This window comes from Odocoileus virginianus, unplaced genomic scaffold (genome assembly GCF_023699985.2).
Source record: "Odocoileus virginianus isolate 20LAN1187 ecotype Illinois unplaced genomic scaffold, Ovbor_1.2 Unplaced_Contig_27, whole genome shotgun sequence".
NCBI lineage: Eukaryota > Metazoa > Chordata > Mammalia > Artiodactyla > Cervidae > Odocoileus > Odocoileus virginianus.
The window spans coordinates 1,169,213-1,184,275 of NW_027224344.1; the positions used below are offsets into that span (position 1 = coordinate 1,169,213).

The window sequence follows — 15,063 nt, forward strand, 5'->3', positions numbered from 1 at the left end:
ACACAGTCCGCACCCCACCTTGAGTATTTCTGGTCTGTACCACACTAACCTACCATTTCTCACCCTCTCCAATGAACATACTCTCGGAACCCATTCCAATCAAGAAGACAAAAAAAAGTTTCAATCTTAAAACATCATCGATACCATGCATTAGGCAGGGTGCTCAGGGCTGGTGCACTGGGATGACCCTGAGGGATGGGATGGGGAGGGGGGAGGGGTTCAGGATGGGGAACACATGTACACCCATGGCTGATTCATGTGAATGTATGGCAAAAACCACCACAATATTATAAAGTAATTAGCCTCCAATTAAAATTAAAAAAATAGATATAAAAGATCATCAAGTCCATATATATGTGTTAGTATACTGTAATGGTCTTTATCTTTCTGGTCTTTAACGATAACCCCTATATGCAAAACAGAAAAAGAGACTCAGATGTATGGAACAGACTTGTGGACTCTGGGAGAAGGCGAGGGTGGGATGTTTCAGGAGAACAGCATTGAAACATGTATATTATCTAGGGTGAAACGGATAACCAGCCCAGGTTGGGTACATGAGACAAGTGCTCGGGCCTAGTGCACTGGGAAGACCCAGAGGGATCGGGTGGAGAGGGAGGTGGGAGGGGGGACTGGGATGGGGAGTACATGTAAATCCATGGCTAATTCATTTCAATGTATAACAAAAACTACTGTAATGATGTAAAGTAATTAGCCTCCAACTAATAAAAATTAAAAAAAAATAAATAAATAAAAATAAAAAGGACATTTTTAAAGACAAAAAAAAAAAAAAGATCATCAATACCACAATTGGAGGACCAGATCAGCTTTTACTAGGATTATCTGACATTTGCTGGTATTCAAAGATTGCATTAATCAAAAAACATGCATCACAGGTTTTCTTGAGAATGCATCTCTCAGTGTTATAATTTAACAAAATTAATAATAACTCATTTCTGTGATAAATGAAGAATTATCAGTCAGAATATCAGAGTAGCTTATTTGTGTATGCATGACCATTATTACAGTGATTCTTAATACTGTAGAGATCTGTAAGCACTTCTATGTATATTTTAATTTTTATTATATGTTGGAATCATGTTAAAAGTGCAGAGATTAGAAGTACAGCTAAAACACTGCCTGTATCTCAAAGGTGTTAAGTGTACCCCTCACAATCTTGAGATCATCTATGTTCAGTGTGGTGGGTAATAGGTTTGCACTGTAGCCCCCTCCGGCGGTGCTCGCTGTTGCAGAAGCTGGCCAACAACCCCTGGAGGCTGTGTCTCTGAAGAGGACAACTGTGGCCTGGAGTCCAGCTGGGAGTCAGCTGACATGCACACCTCTCCCAGGCCTGTGCAAAGGCACCCTTAGCGTCCGAAACAGTCCTGCCTAAAGGTCACCCTTCCTGACGGCTGTCGCTTTTGTGGTGTGTGATGTATGTTCTTCTTGGGTTGTCAATGTCAGTCTCAGCTCTTCTAAGGGCATAATGCACAGGCATCCATGGGAATTAAAGTTTTGCTGCAGCCTAAAATATTTGCTAAATCTCTTTTTACAGAGTCTTGTCTTGAAACTATGTTGACAAAGACAAATATATGATATCACTTTTATGTGGAATCTTAAAAAAATGATAAAATGAACTTATTTATGAAATAAAAATAGGCTCATAGACACAGAAAACAAATTTATGGTTACCAGGGGGAAGAGGAGTGGGGGATAAATTAGAAGGTTGGGATTAACATATAGAGACTACTGTATATAAAATAGCTAAACAGGGACCTACTGTATAGCGCAGGGAACTCTACTCAACATCTTGTGATAACATATGATGGAAAAGAATCTGAAAAAGAATATACACATATGTGTGTGTAACTTTGGTGTACACTTGAAACTAACACAACGTTGGAAGTTAACTACACTTCAATTTTAAAAGTTTTTAAAAATAATGTAAATCTGTGTTTGAAATGTGAATAACCATTACCTAGCTGTCTCTTTTGATGGAAATTTCCTTCTAGAAAGTCACCTTAATTTATAAAATGAATTCACTTATTAATTCATTTTTAAAATGCACTGAGTATCCTCTTTTCTGGTTAAGAGGAATCTTTCAATAAGTTCATTATTGTCTATTAGAACAATGTATTTTATTCATGACATGTGAAGTCTAAATAATTGATTTCTAGCACTTTCCTGGAGTTGTTCAGTGCTCATTTAACTGGAAGCTAAAAATGTTCAAGTCTTTGCTGACTTCCTAAGGATGCTTCTTAAGGGGACTGTTTGATTTATGGGCCTTTCCTTCCTCCGTCTGGCGCTGGATTTTTGGCACAAGTCAGAGCTTAAAATGGGTGTTTGCCTGTGGTCAGACCTCACTGCTATTAATATCTATTAGATGCCTAATATGTTAGCTTTTTGTAGTACTGGGCTCTTTGCAAAGCATGCTTCCCAGTATTATTTCAATTTAATGCTAAGAACCACATGAGGCAGTTATTATTAAAGCCATTTTACAGATGAGAAAGCTGAGGTCAAGGGTCAAGTTCACAAGTTCATAGTCTATGAGTCTTCTGACCCCAGGTTTGCTCTGTTACTCTGGTGATGCCCTGCTTCAGTGCTTGGTCAATTATAAAGTGGAATTGAATATGAAATGAATATAAAAATATAAAATGAGATCTTTAAGTGCTATTTTTCAGATGGCTAAGTTGGTGGCTCAGATGGTAAAGAATCTGCCTGCAATGCAGGAGATGCGGGTTTGATCCCTGGATTAGGAAGATCCCCTGGAGAAGGAAATGACAACCCACTCCAGTATTCTTGCCTGAGAATCCCATGGACAGAGGAGCCTGGCGGGCTACAGTCCGTGAGGTTGCAAAGAGTCAGACACGACTGAGCAACTAAACACTTTAGCCAAAATCTGCGAGAATTCCCGGTCACCTGTCCCCTCCCAGCCTGGGCGTGGGGTGGCTCTGGCCCCTTTCTCCCGACAGAAAGCTCACAGGCTCAGAACAGGAAGGTGCTGTCATTGCACAGCTGGTGGGGGAGCGCACTTCTGAAAGGCCAGAATTCCTCCATCCAGAAGCCAAACTCAAAACCAAAGAAAAGTCCATTATGCCGTCTTGTGTGTGTTAGCGAAGAACCCTGAGACCCCTCAGGTACTCCACCCGTTGGGGCGTCCCTCTGTTTACCCACCTGGGAGCCTCTGGCATAGGTGGCTCCACTCAGCTACTTCGAGGAGATGTGTTTAATTCCATGCCATCTCCTGGTTGTTACGTGTCATTTTCTAGCAACTAGTTTGCTTTTCATAAACTAAACATCCACTTCTCTTGCTGACAGTAAGCTGGGTAGTCTGCTTTAGGAGTTCTCATTGTAAAGAAAGCAGAGTAGGCTAAAATGGATCTTTAAACAAGCTTAAAAGCAGCCCAGGTCTCCAGGATGTGGAGGAGAAGGCAGCCCCGGGGTCGGGGAGGGGGAGGTTTACAAGGCAGGGCTGGGGTAGGGTGCAGTGCTCTAGAGGAGGCCTTGCTGGGCAGCGGGCTGCTGGGGCAGGTTCCCCATGGATGGGAGCTCTGTTGACGTGTGTAGACAACCCTTCAAGCCGAGCCTGGTGGAATCCGGTTGTAGTGTGTGGCTTCTCTTATCTTCAGCACAGGTATGTTCTGTGGGTCAAGTTGCTGACCGCTGGCCTGAAGTGATGACATCGGACAGCTTCCTTCCTACATTCAGGGGCTGAAATTCTAGCCCCAGGTATTTTAGTCTTGGCAAAACTGTTACAGTTTTGATGCCAGACCTTGAACGTCCCCCCGGCCAGGAAAGTTAGCCAACCCTCACATCAGCAGAAAGGAGGAGACAATGAAGGCCAGGATTCTGACAACAGCCGCATGGTACTGAGGGCACGTTTCAGTCTGGGCACTTCTGAACCTCTCTTCTAGGATCTTTTCTTTCTTTTTTGAAGAGTGTGTTAAAAAGCAGTTTCATGAGAACAAGCTCCAGGAGACATTCCAAAGCCAGCTCCACCTTTATAAATCCAATGAAGGTTTACGAGCTGTAAAGTTTGCATGACTTTCTTAAAAAAACAAAAAAAAAAGAATTGAGACATTGCAATTGCGGAAGCCTGATCCTAAAACTGCTCGGACAGAAAGTGAGGTGAGGCCTTCCTGCTGCAGGAGAGCGAGCATCATTTTTCCCTCCTCCCGGAAGCTGCTGAAGGGCCAGCGCCAGCCCCCAGCACTGAGTCACGGCACAGAACCCTGCTTCTCCTGCTCGGAGAGTGACTGGGGCCTCTCCAAGGACCTGAGCCTGGGCTAATGTGAGGAAGAGGGGGTTTCTAAGATGCTTTGTTAAGTGAGTCACTTCCCATTAGGACATACTACCGACTCTCTCCTCCAAAGTGTTAGGAAAGTTGTGAGTCCTGGGATGTGGCACCTGCTCCCAGGTTAACGTGGGCTGAGAGCTTTGCGTGGACAGTCGACTGTGACCCCAGGTGACCACCACCCCCCCACCTCTTAGTTCGAAGCATTCTTCTCCTTTCTTCTACTTCTTAAAACTTTGCTGTAATTTTTAATCACATTGCTGTCTTTGTTGCTTCTCTTCGGCCCTAGACTATGCACTGCAGGCAGGCACAGACCATGGACGCTCTGCTCCCAGGTTTTGACTCAGGGCTTGAAATGTGCTCAGCTGCAGTAGCTGCTCCGTCCACACTTTCCACATGCTCAGTAGAGTAATGAAGTGCAGTTACTAAGGTTCTTTAAAAAATGTGCTTCTGGTATGTTGAGTCCTATGTGCTTAGTCCTCAGTCCTGTCTGACTCTTTGTGACCCCATGGACTGTAGCCCACCAGGCTCTTCTGTCCATGGGATTCTCCAGGCAAGAATACTGGAGTGGGTAGCCATGCCCTTCTCCAGGGGATCTTCCTGACCCAGGGATCAAACTCGGGTCTCCTGCATTGCAGGCAGATTCTTCACCATCTGAGTCACCAGGGAAGCATCCTATGAAATGGCTTTTATAAGCAAAAGCAGTCAACTCTATCAGTTTCATAAGTTTCAAGTTGTAAATTAATGGGATTTTGGAAGACATTTTTAGTTGTAAATATTAAAAGGTATAAACCCGCCCATCATCTTGCTAGTTCTTTGTTTAAGGAGATATCGTAGGGTTTGTAAAGGGGTAGCCACATGGACTGCAAGGGGATCAAAGCAGTCAATCCTAAAGGAAATCAACTCTGAATATGCATTGGAAGGACTGTTGCTGAAGCTGAAGCTCCAACTTTGGCCACCTGATGTGAAGAGCCGACTCACTGGAAAAGACCCTGATGCTGGGAAAGATTGAAGGCAAAAGGAGAAGGGGGCAGCAGAGGATGAGATGGTTAGATAGCATCACTGACTCAACGGACATGAATTTGAGCAAACTCCGGGAGATAGTGGAGGACAGAGAAGCCTGGTGTGCTGCAGTCCACGGGTTTTTCAGAGTCGGACATGGACACAACTTAGCGACTGAACAACAGCAACAACAACATAAGGGAAAAGAATCTGAAAAAGAATATGTATATATGTATTACTAGTCACTCTGCTCTACACCTGAAGCTAACACGATATTGTAAATCAAATATACTTCAATAACATAAAATAATCTGTGGGCAGGAACAGCAGCCTCTCCTCTGAGGACTGGTTGCAAATGGGGCCAAGAGCGGGGTGAGAGCCCTTCCCTCTCCCAACCCACCTTGGACCCTCTTCTTCCCAGACCCTCAAAGGTGAGATGCAAGTGTGTGAGCCCAGTTTCCTGCTTGTGCCTCGTTTGAAATGGCTCCCAAATGTGAAATTTCGGAAATGCAAAATTATGGTTCGCAGCGAGCAGTCAGGAAGAGCTGTTTCTCTTTTGTTCAGACTGTCCAGCCTTCCTTGAAGGCCCAGGAAAAGGTGTAGAAATCCTGTCAAGACCATCCAGGATGCCTTTGCCCCTGGGGTGATTCTGCACCACTCTGGACTCACTTCAGTAAACACAGGATAATGACAGGTCCCCATCACACAGACCAGGGCATCAGCATCACTTAGGAGCATCTCCGCGCCCTGGTTTCTTCTATGGAGCCTGCATCTTAGCAGGGCGCTCAGGCAAGACGCTCCAGCTCGTCACATAAACAGGGACTTTTTCTATGGCTCTGCCATGTGCTGCAGCTGTGGTTACTGCCGGGGGTGTTTACACAAAGACCTTTTCAGCAGCAGCTGGGAGGCTGCAGTCAGCCAAAGCCTCCGCAAAGTTCTATAAATCTTGAGCCAGCACAAAGACAATCCAGGGTTCTTTTTTTTCCCTCTCTCTGTTAATGCATCCGAATTAAATCATTAAGCAAGGATGAAGGTGAAGTGCTGTAAGTTTCTCACCAATAGAAAGGGGCCAGACATGCCCAAATGTTTCACGTGCTTGCTAAGTTGCTCAGTCGTGTCCGACTCTTTGCGACCCCACGGACTATAGCCCACCAGGCTTCTCTGTCCGTGGGATTCTCCAGGCAAGAATACTGTAGGTTGCCATGCCCTTCTCTAGGGCATCTTCCCGACCCAGGGATCGAACCCATGTCTGTTACATCTCTTGCATTGATTCTTTACAGCTAGCACCACCTGGAAAGCCCTCAAAGGTTTCACAGCTCTTTACAAATGTTTCTGCACTTTGAACCACAACCGGGAAGTGATGTTCTGGCCTGTGAAGTGAGGCATCTCCTAGCACTGTGGCCCTGGATCTCTTCAGGTTGCTAAGAATCACCAGGATCTCTCGGCTCTTGTCAAGCCAGCTCCATGGACCAGGATGTAACAGAGTCCAGATCAGGGATTGTGCTGGCTGAACCACCTGCTCCGTGTTCATCATATTTTTTTTCATTTTCAACACCTCCTTTTCATTGTTTGACAGTGAAGTGGAAGTGTTAGTTGCTCAGTCGTGTCTGACTCTATGACCCCATGGACTATAGCCACTAGGCTCCTCTGTCCATGGGATTCTCCAGGCAAGAATATTGGAGTGTGTTGCCATTTCCTTCTCCAGGGGAATCTTCCTGACCCAGGGATCAACCTGGGTCTCCTGCATTGCAGGCAGATTCTTTACTGCCTGAGCCACCAGGGAAGCTCTTTCATTGTTTATTTATAGTGTTGTAAGGATGCGGGATTGAAAATCTAAAACTCTGGCTCCTCCTGTGAAGGGGAGTGAGGATCACATGTGAGGCCGAGGACTGGGGACCCAGGGACCCGGTGGGTGTGTGTGCCTCATCCCCGAGACCTCAAGACAGCAGCAGCGCACGTGCCCTGCCAGCAGCCCATTGCCTGCTTCTCTTCCCCTCTGGAGCAGTCTGTGGCCACACTCAGGACTTCCCTTTGTCAGCCTGCACCCCCAAGCAGAGCTCATCACCCTCCTCTGCTTCGTAGACGTTCCATTTCCCGTCCAAACCCTCCTCTGCCTGTCTGTCGAAGGAAACTGGTGTTTGTTTCAAAGCCCAAGGCCTGGGCAGGTGGTGGGGGGTATCCTGTCTCCTTTCCTAACCATCTGCCTGGGGCCCCGCTTCCTCCCCTGGGAAGTCACTTCCAAGGAACTGCGTTAGGGACCCTGCCTCTGCAGGAGGGGAGGGCATGATAATCAAGGAGGGGCTCCTGAAGGTCTGAATCCCCCAGACTATATACGTTACCCATGTCTGAGTTCTTTGGGTTGCCCGCCCTCATCATAAATGTTTTATTCCCCTAGAAATGCAGTTTCTATGTCTCACTTTGACCAAAAGCAGAGAGGACACAATAAAGTGAAGGAGCCCGCCTGCTAGAGTTATCAGCGCCCAGACAAGTTTCTGTCTGCCATGAACAGTGTGCATCTGGATTCCTGGAAGAGCACAGAGAGGGGGCTTCTGTTGTGAGTCCAAGAATGCTTCAGCCTTCGCATCAGGTGCCACCAGACACTGCGTGTTTGAAAGTACAGTATGGAGAAACTTTTTAAAAGGCGGGTACTTGCTGCATCTTTAAAAGCTGACTGATGGCTTTTCAGCTGCTTCACATTTCAAGCTCAGGGATTGTACTCTGTGCCAGGAGATTAGTCAGACATTCTTATATGTGCCTGTAATGTCAGCAATATTTATCAGTAAGAAGCATGATTCTGGAGAAGATGCTTGGCTATCCCAGGACTGTTACATCAGCCTCTCTGTGAGCCTGCGGGGAGAGAGAGGACTCCCCCACCCCCCGTACCCTCAACCCATCTGAGGCCTGGAAACTCCGCATGAGTCTCCTCATCTGAACAAACTTAGGGTTCTGGGTGGAGAACAGGGCTCTCCATGAATATCTCTGGGAGCCAGGAACTTGCACTTCAACAGAGTCTGTCTAAAGAAGTGCATGCATGGCTAAATGGTTTCAGTCATGTCCAACTCTGTGCAACCCTATGGACTGTAGCTCGCCAGGCTCCTCTGTCCATGGGGTTCTCCAGGCAAGAATACTGGAGTGGGTTACCATTTCCTTCTCCAGGGGATCTTCCCCACCCAGGGATCTAACCTGTGTCTCTGTCTACTGCATTGGCAGGTGAGTTCTTGACCACTAGCGCCATCTGGGAAGCCCAAAAGCAGAAAAGAAAAGAAGATGCTGACATCTGAGAGTGTTAAAGGGTGGATCAGATGACAATACTGGGAAGTGGAAGTGAGGCTGGATGGGGTTGCCCAGATGAGACACCCGGAAGCATGCAACCTCCCCTGCATGTGACCCCGGACTGTGCAGGCCTGAGACCCCATCCCTGAGGCTGCACAGCGAATTCAGCGAAAGAAAGTTCACAAAAGAAAATACTAACATTGTGTACAAACCTAAGAATGTTTGTTTAATTCATTCTTATTTCTGAAAATATAAGTTCAAAGAAAATGTCTTATAAGAGATAAAAAGATCCATAAAACAATTCAGTCAAGTATATATATTTGAATAAAATTTGAGGGTAAAAATTTTTATAGCATTAACCAAAACTTTACATCTGACACATCACAGTACAATAGGTCTACTTTGAGAAATTTACCTTAAATAACTGAATAAATGTTCAAAGGTATATGTAAGAGGTGTTCAAAACACTGTTATATGTAATAGCAAAAATGTAGGTATAATTCATATAGCACCAGAAATTGATAAGGAATTTACAGTTTATTAAATTATGTAACACTATGTACTTTAAATTGATCATGGGCCCATATTTATTGACATGGAAAGAGTTACATTATTATTATGTGACTAAAGCAGTGTCATATAGATACTAAAGGTCAGAGCAGGGAGTAATGTACATTAAAAAACAAGAGTATTAGATAGAGGAAAAAATGATGCTTTAAAAACTATACCTGTATAGGTCATTTAATATTTTTTAGAAGTGTTAATTAAGGAGTGGTAAAGAATTTTTTTCCTTATCCTTATCTTTTATAGTTACTTTTAATCCCCTAATGATAAATATCTTCTGGAATTAGGACTCAGAAAAATTTTGCAGACCTCTTCATTTCACCCAAAAAGCTGAAGTTGCTCCTTGTCTGGGAAAAGTGCGTTGCGTGTGTATACATCACCCATCAGAGTATCCGTTTCCGTGGTTTGATGGAGCTCAGGCACAATTCAACACAAGAACCTCTTCACACTTGCAGAGTAAAATGTCACTCCTAAGCAACTGAGAAGGTTCTATTATTTTCCTCTTAGAATTTCACATCCTGTCCAGCGTTCAGTGTATAGTAGAATCTTGACTCTTTGATTGGATAGGAAAAACTTTTCCTTTAAAGAGTTAAAAATAATGTCAATGAAGAAAACTCATAAGTGATACAATTTCCTGGTATTTGAGTGTTTTGTCACCAATTTCTGTGCCAGGTCCCATGTTCAGCTGTCTGGCAGTTCTTATGATATATGAAAATGCTTCCATTTTTATAGGAACATGCTGGCAAAAAAATCTACCACTTCCATGAATTATTAGTCCTTTTCTGCTAATTATTTTGAAAAAAAGCAGAGGTGCAGGTCCAAGTTCAAGCGGCTGTTAACGTCTGGGACATACTTGGTGTAGGACTATTCAGTTAGGAGAAAATCTGTGCCTTGTTTGACCACCGGTTTTCTAATTGCATTTTGAAACTTATAGGAAAAACTAAGTTACATTTTTTGTATTAGAAAGTGAGCAAGAAGTTGACTTTAAGTGATTGATGAAAGTAATCAGTGAGGAAACATAACAAAATGAGTAACTAACCTACAACATAAAGATAGAAATTTTTACAGTTTTGAATAACGTTTATGAAAAAATGAAATGACAAACCGAATGGGAGCTGTGGAAAACCCTCTAGTGTTGTAAAGACCCCAGGGTAATTTGTTTAAAAAAAAAATTACAAACCAGAGGCAGGGCTGGGAGAACTCAGCTGTCTGGTTTCAAGTAGCAGGCAAAGTCCTTCAGTTTTAAACCGCTGCTGCAGAAAAATCGGACAAAATAAAGAACAAGCAGGTCTACTCCACGTGTCTGGGGTACGAGTCTCAATGTTTTTGTGTGGACTGAGCTCCTTCGGGACGTGCTGTGTGTCTAACAAAATTCCCGCAGGAGTAGCTCACTAGTCCTGCTGATGGAGGAGGGCTGGATGCTGCAGAATCCCTGCTGTAGACACTTCATGCTTCTCAAGTTAATAACCAGACACACAAAACTTTATGGAGCTAAAAATAAAACATTTGGAATCTCGTATTATAGCCAGATTGTGGCAAGAGACAAATGATAGGAAAGACAAAAAGAAGAGGAAAAGGAAGAAGGATGGAGAGATGAGGACAGGACCCCATGCAGGATAAAGCAGTGAGGGAGGGAGTTAAATACAGTGCTGGGTCTGGGGTCTGCCCCCCTCAGCTTATCACCTGAAAGCAGGGAGTTAATAGTAGTACTGACCTCGCGGATTAAATGAACTAATATGTATGAAGTCGGCACCTAATGGGGTGTGAGTGTAACCTGTTGGGTTTTTAAAAATTGAGTTATAGTTGATTTACAATGTTGTGTTAGTTTCAAGTGCACAGGAAAGTGATTCAGTTATAGGTATACATACAGATACTCTTTCAGATTCTTTTCTCTTACAGGTTATTACAGAATATTGAGCAGAGTTCCCTGTGCTATATAGTAGGTCCTTGTTGGTTATCTATTTATATACAGTAGTGTGTATATGTTCATCTCAAACTCCTAATTTATCCCTCCCCCCTCACCTTTCCCCTTTGGTAACCAGTTTTTACAAGTGAAGAACTGCAATGCATTCTTTCTAACTACTTCATCTAAAATTGGATCGGAACCCCCCTCTTGTGAACTGTATCCATATCTCTGCTGTATTTTCCTTTCCTGTTGTTTTTGCTGTCCTTTGCTTTCACCTGAAGATGGTAATGTGTTCTAGACTGCTCCATATTATAAATCTCATTTTTAAAAGTGTTGAATCAAGGCAGTCTGCCAGCGACTTTGTTTTCCCTACTTTTCTCTCCGTGTTGGACTTTTCTGGCATAGGAGAATAATATTACTTTACCATGTAAAACATGGGGAATGGCTTTAAAAGAATTCCCCAGCAACTGAATAATGGGCTGTCAAAAATATGCTTGGTGCCAAAGGATCTGGACACGTCTGTTCCATTTATTGTGTGTTTCTCGTTCCCTCGTGACTAAGTGCTCACAAAAGACACAAAAGCCCAAACCTCTGGAGTATGTGGTGTTTGAGGGAAGAAACCATATTTTCATATATTCAGTCCCATACCTAACATTAAGGTGCTTAGTAGGGGATCACCAGCAGACAATGATGAGCATCTATGGTATGTAGGATGCTCAAATTACTAATTAAGTTGACTTCTAGTGATGAAGAAAAGTGTGTTCCCCCATCTCCACTGTGCTTAGTTGAGTGGGTTAATCTTTATTTTAAGGAGCACTAGAAGTCTTGCCCCCGAAACTTTTGCCTTACTCTACCCTTTTTGAGTAAGTTTATTTTTCTCAGAAATACGAAACTGATTTCTTACTTAAATTTCCATGTTTTAAAAGCCTGATAGTACAATAGAGCAAAGTCACTTATTTTTATTTTACTTTGATAATAAATTGAGTTTATTTTTAAAAAATCAATATAGGAATGCACTGAGAATATCTAGGGGGAGAAAATGGAAATGTGGAAAAATTTAAAAGGTGGCTTGTTTCTCAATGAAAGCAAGGGAAGTCAAGGAGAATAGCATCGGAACGCCTCCCTACCCCAGCTCCCACTGCGACCCTCTCCGCTGGGTCCAGCACAGACTGTCTGCTTCTCACTCGGCACAAGGTTCTTCATCTCTCCCACCTGAGTCTCGGCCAGGCTGTTGCCAGCTGCCCTGGAATTCAGCGTGGTTTCTGATTCAGGTTATAATTTTTGACCAGCATCTTAATGGCTAGTGTCTCAAGGGCAGGATAACTGTTGTCCAAGAATTCCTGAGCTGGGGAATCTCCACTGTCTAGCATGTGACTCACAGGACACAGGACATTCTTATGGGGCCCACTCCCCCAGGCCAGGGGCCACGAGAAATTCCTGGACTGCTTAACGAAAATTCCATGGCTTTCCTCCTACTCAGCAAAGCCTGTTGGAATTCAGTTGGGCAAGAGTAACTTCATCTGAGGAGATAAATCTGAATCTGCTTTAAATTGTGTGTGGATGCAGGTGTGTATAGTTCAGATACCAAGTTTAGCCTTGCATCATTTATAGCAGTTATTGAAAATGCTCCATCATAACGAAGTAGTATGAACTCAGGTCCCTTAGTGAGACCCCACATTCATGCCCGCTTAGACTAGCTTGGAAACCATCCTGTCTAATGCCCGGGAGGCACTGAGTGGCCACCTGAGAATAAAGTGCTGGAGGCAGAGTTCTCTAGAAAGAAACCTAAATGCCCTCCTGATTTATTTTGACTTGAGGAAAAGAAGCACCATAACTTCTTAGCTGCCTCTGGAGACCCAGTGCTGAACATACCACTTCCTATTTGTAGGACCAAATTGTATGGAAAGGTGGTGATTATCTTCTGTGATTATTAAAGCAACTAGTACATGACACAGCTCATGGAATTAAGTCTGGGGGTTGAGCAGAGGTGATAACTCAAACAGTTACTGAAGTCAAATTATTGTTGCTCCTGACAGTGCATTGGGAAAATGTGAAAGTGTGGCTGAGCAGAACCCTTGTTGTTCTTCAGCTGCTAATTTGTATCTGATTCTTTGTGACCCCATGGATTGCAGCACGCCAGGCTTCCCTGTCCTTCACCACCTCCCAGAGTTTGCTCAAACTCATGTCCATTGAGTCAGTGATGCCATCCAACCATCTCATCCTCTGTCATCCCCTTCTTCTCCTGCCCTCAATCTTTCCCAGCATCAGGATCTTTTCCAGTGAGTTGGCTCTTTGCATCAGGTGGCCAAAGTATTGGAGCTTCATCAGTCCTTCCAAAGAATATTCAGGGTTGATTTCCTTTAGCAGAACCCTGAACTCTTATAAATGCAGACTTCTTATTAACATGGTCTTTGATTAAAATGAGCATTTTTCTTTATATAAAGTACTCAGAAAATAGTCACGCATATAGTGTAAGGAGAAACATGGAAAAATAACAGAAAATCATGTTTATACCCATCTTTTCTTTTGGGGACTTGGATACCCTTCAGATCATGTCATTGGAAACAGCACTTTTGCATTCAGGAGACTTCTGATTAAAATGTTTAGCTTTAAAAATAAACATAAATCCTGTGCTTCAGTGTTGAGGAGGTAAAGTCATGATGTCCAGTGAATTGGAACATCAGAGCGTCCTCCAGCTTTCCAAATGCCGCACGAATTTAGAAGTTGAATTTTGGAGAGTACAGCTTGTAATGTGCTACTATTTCATTATTTTTAACAGGAGAGTATTACTCATTTTTCTGCTCAGGACACATGTAGACTTGGAGAGGTTGAATAATGGGCAACCATGTCAGCAGTGGAAGGGGTGGGTGTTGTCCATGGCAGGGGTTGCTCACCCAGACTGGTCTCTGAGAGGGAAGACAGTCACCCCACTTACATGTATCAGTACAAGCAAATCTCTATCAGGCTGTGTAACTGGGCAGAACTGAGTCTTTGATGTGCATTGATTGTGTCCCTTCCTCCCCATTGCAGGCTCAACCTGGGAGAAGACTTTCCGACAGATCGGCTTCGAAAGGTGAGCTGGGTTCAGTTACTCATGACCCGTTTTATTCCAGCAGTTCACTGATTATCCATTGGTGGTCTCACGACCACTACTTCAGTGACCATGCCCTTGAGTAAGTCGTCATTTTTGAGCCTCGGTCTCCTTGTAAAGTAAACCTTTGATTTATACCATGCTTGCCTGCACACAGATTGAAATTGATGACTAAATGGGGCAATTTATGTGAAAATGCTTCTTCTACTGTGAAACAGTGTGAAAGATAAGTTGTAGAACTAGGGCATTGCAGGGAAGAGAGTTGACTCTCTTATTGCTTCCTGATGTCATATGTTATATTCAGTTCTATAGGTTTAGTACAGAGAAATTTATATTTATATTGATATCTTCCTGATTATTAAAATTATGTGATCTTATCTGCTCCAAGTGAAAGGCTGAGATCATGTCACTCATAGCTAAAAGCATTTCTGCACCAGCATTTCCTGAAAAGAAAAAAAAATTGACTCATGATAACATCAGAAAATGTGCAGGTAGGGTCAGTATAGCCCTAATGACACCATATGGGCAATTGAACATCTCACAGTGAACTTGCAGCATCGAAACAGCTATTGAGACAGAAAAGTAATTAAATTTTTTTTTTGCTCTAAAGGTAGATTTTGACTAATTCTTTACAACATAATAGCATTTTTGCATTCAAAAGACTTCTTACTAAAATCTTTAGCTTAAAAAATAAATGTAAATCCTGTGCCTTGAGGAGGTGAAGCCATGGTGTCCAGTGATTGGAATGTCAATGGCCCTCTAGCTTTCCAAACACCACATGAAGTTAAGAGTTGAATTTTGGAGAGTACAGCTTACAGTGTGCTATGATTTCATTACATTTAACAGTAGAGTATTACTCATTTTTCAAAATGTGTCTTTATGTGTATCAATCAAGCTGATGGAGTGCTTCAGCATATGAAAAGAGTAATAAAATAC

The 15,063-nt window shown here is 43.3% G+C and overlaps 1 protein-coding gene across 1 annotated transcript in view; it reads left to right on the plus strand.

Annotated features, from left to right (window-relative positions):
* The window catches only part of LOC110140923 (piezo-type mechanosensitive ion channel component 2), a 225,108-nt gene that overhangs the window by 101,280 nt on the left and 108,765 nt on the right, over positions 1–15,063 (plus strand). Inside the window, 1 exon segment of the mRNA XM_070464537.1 lies at positions 14,067–14,109. Within this exon segment, the coding sequence (XP_070320638.1) occupies positions 14,067–14,109 (43 nt within the window).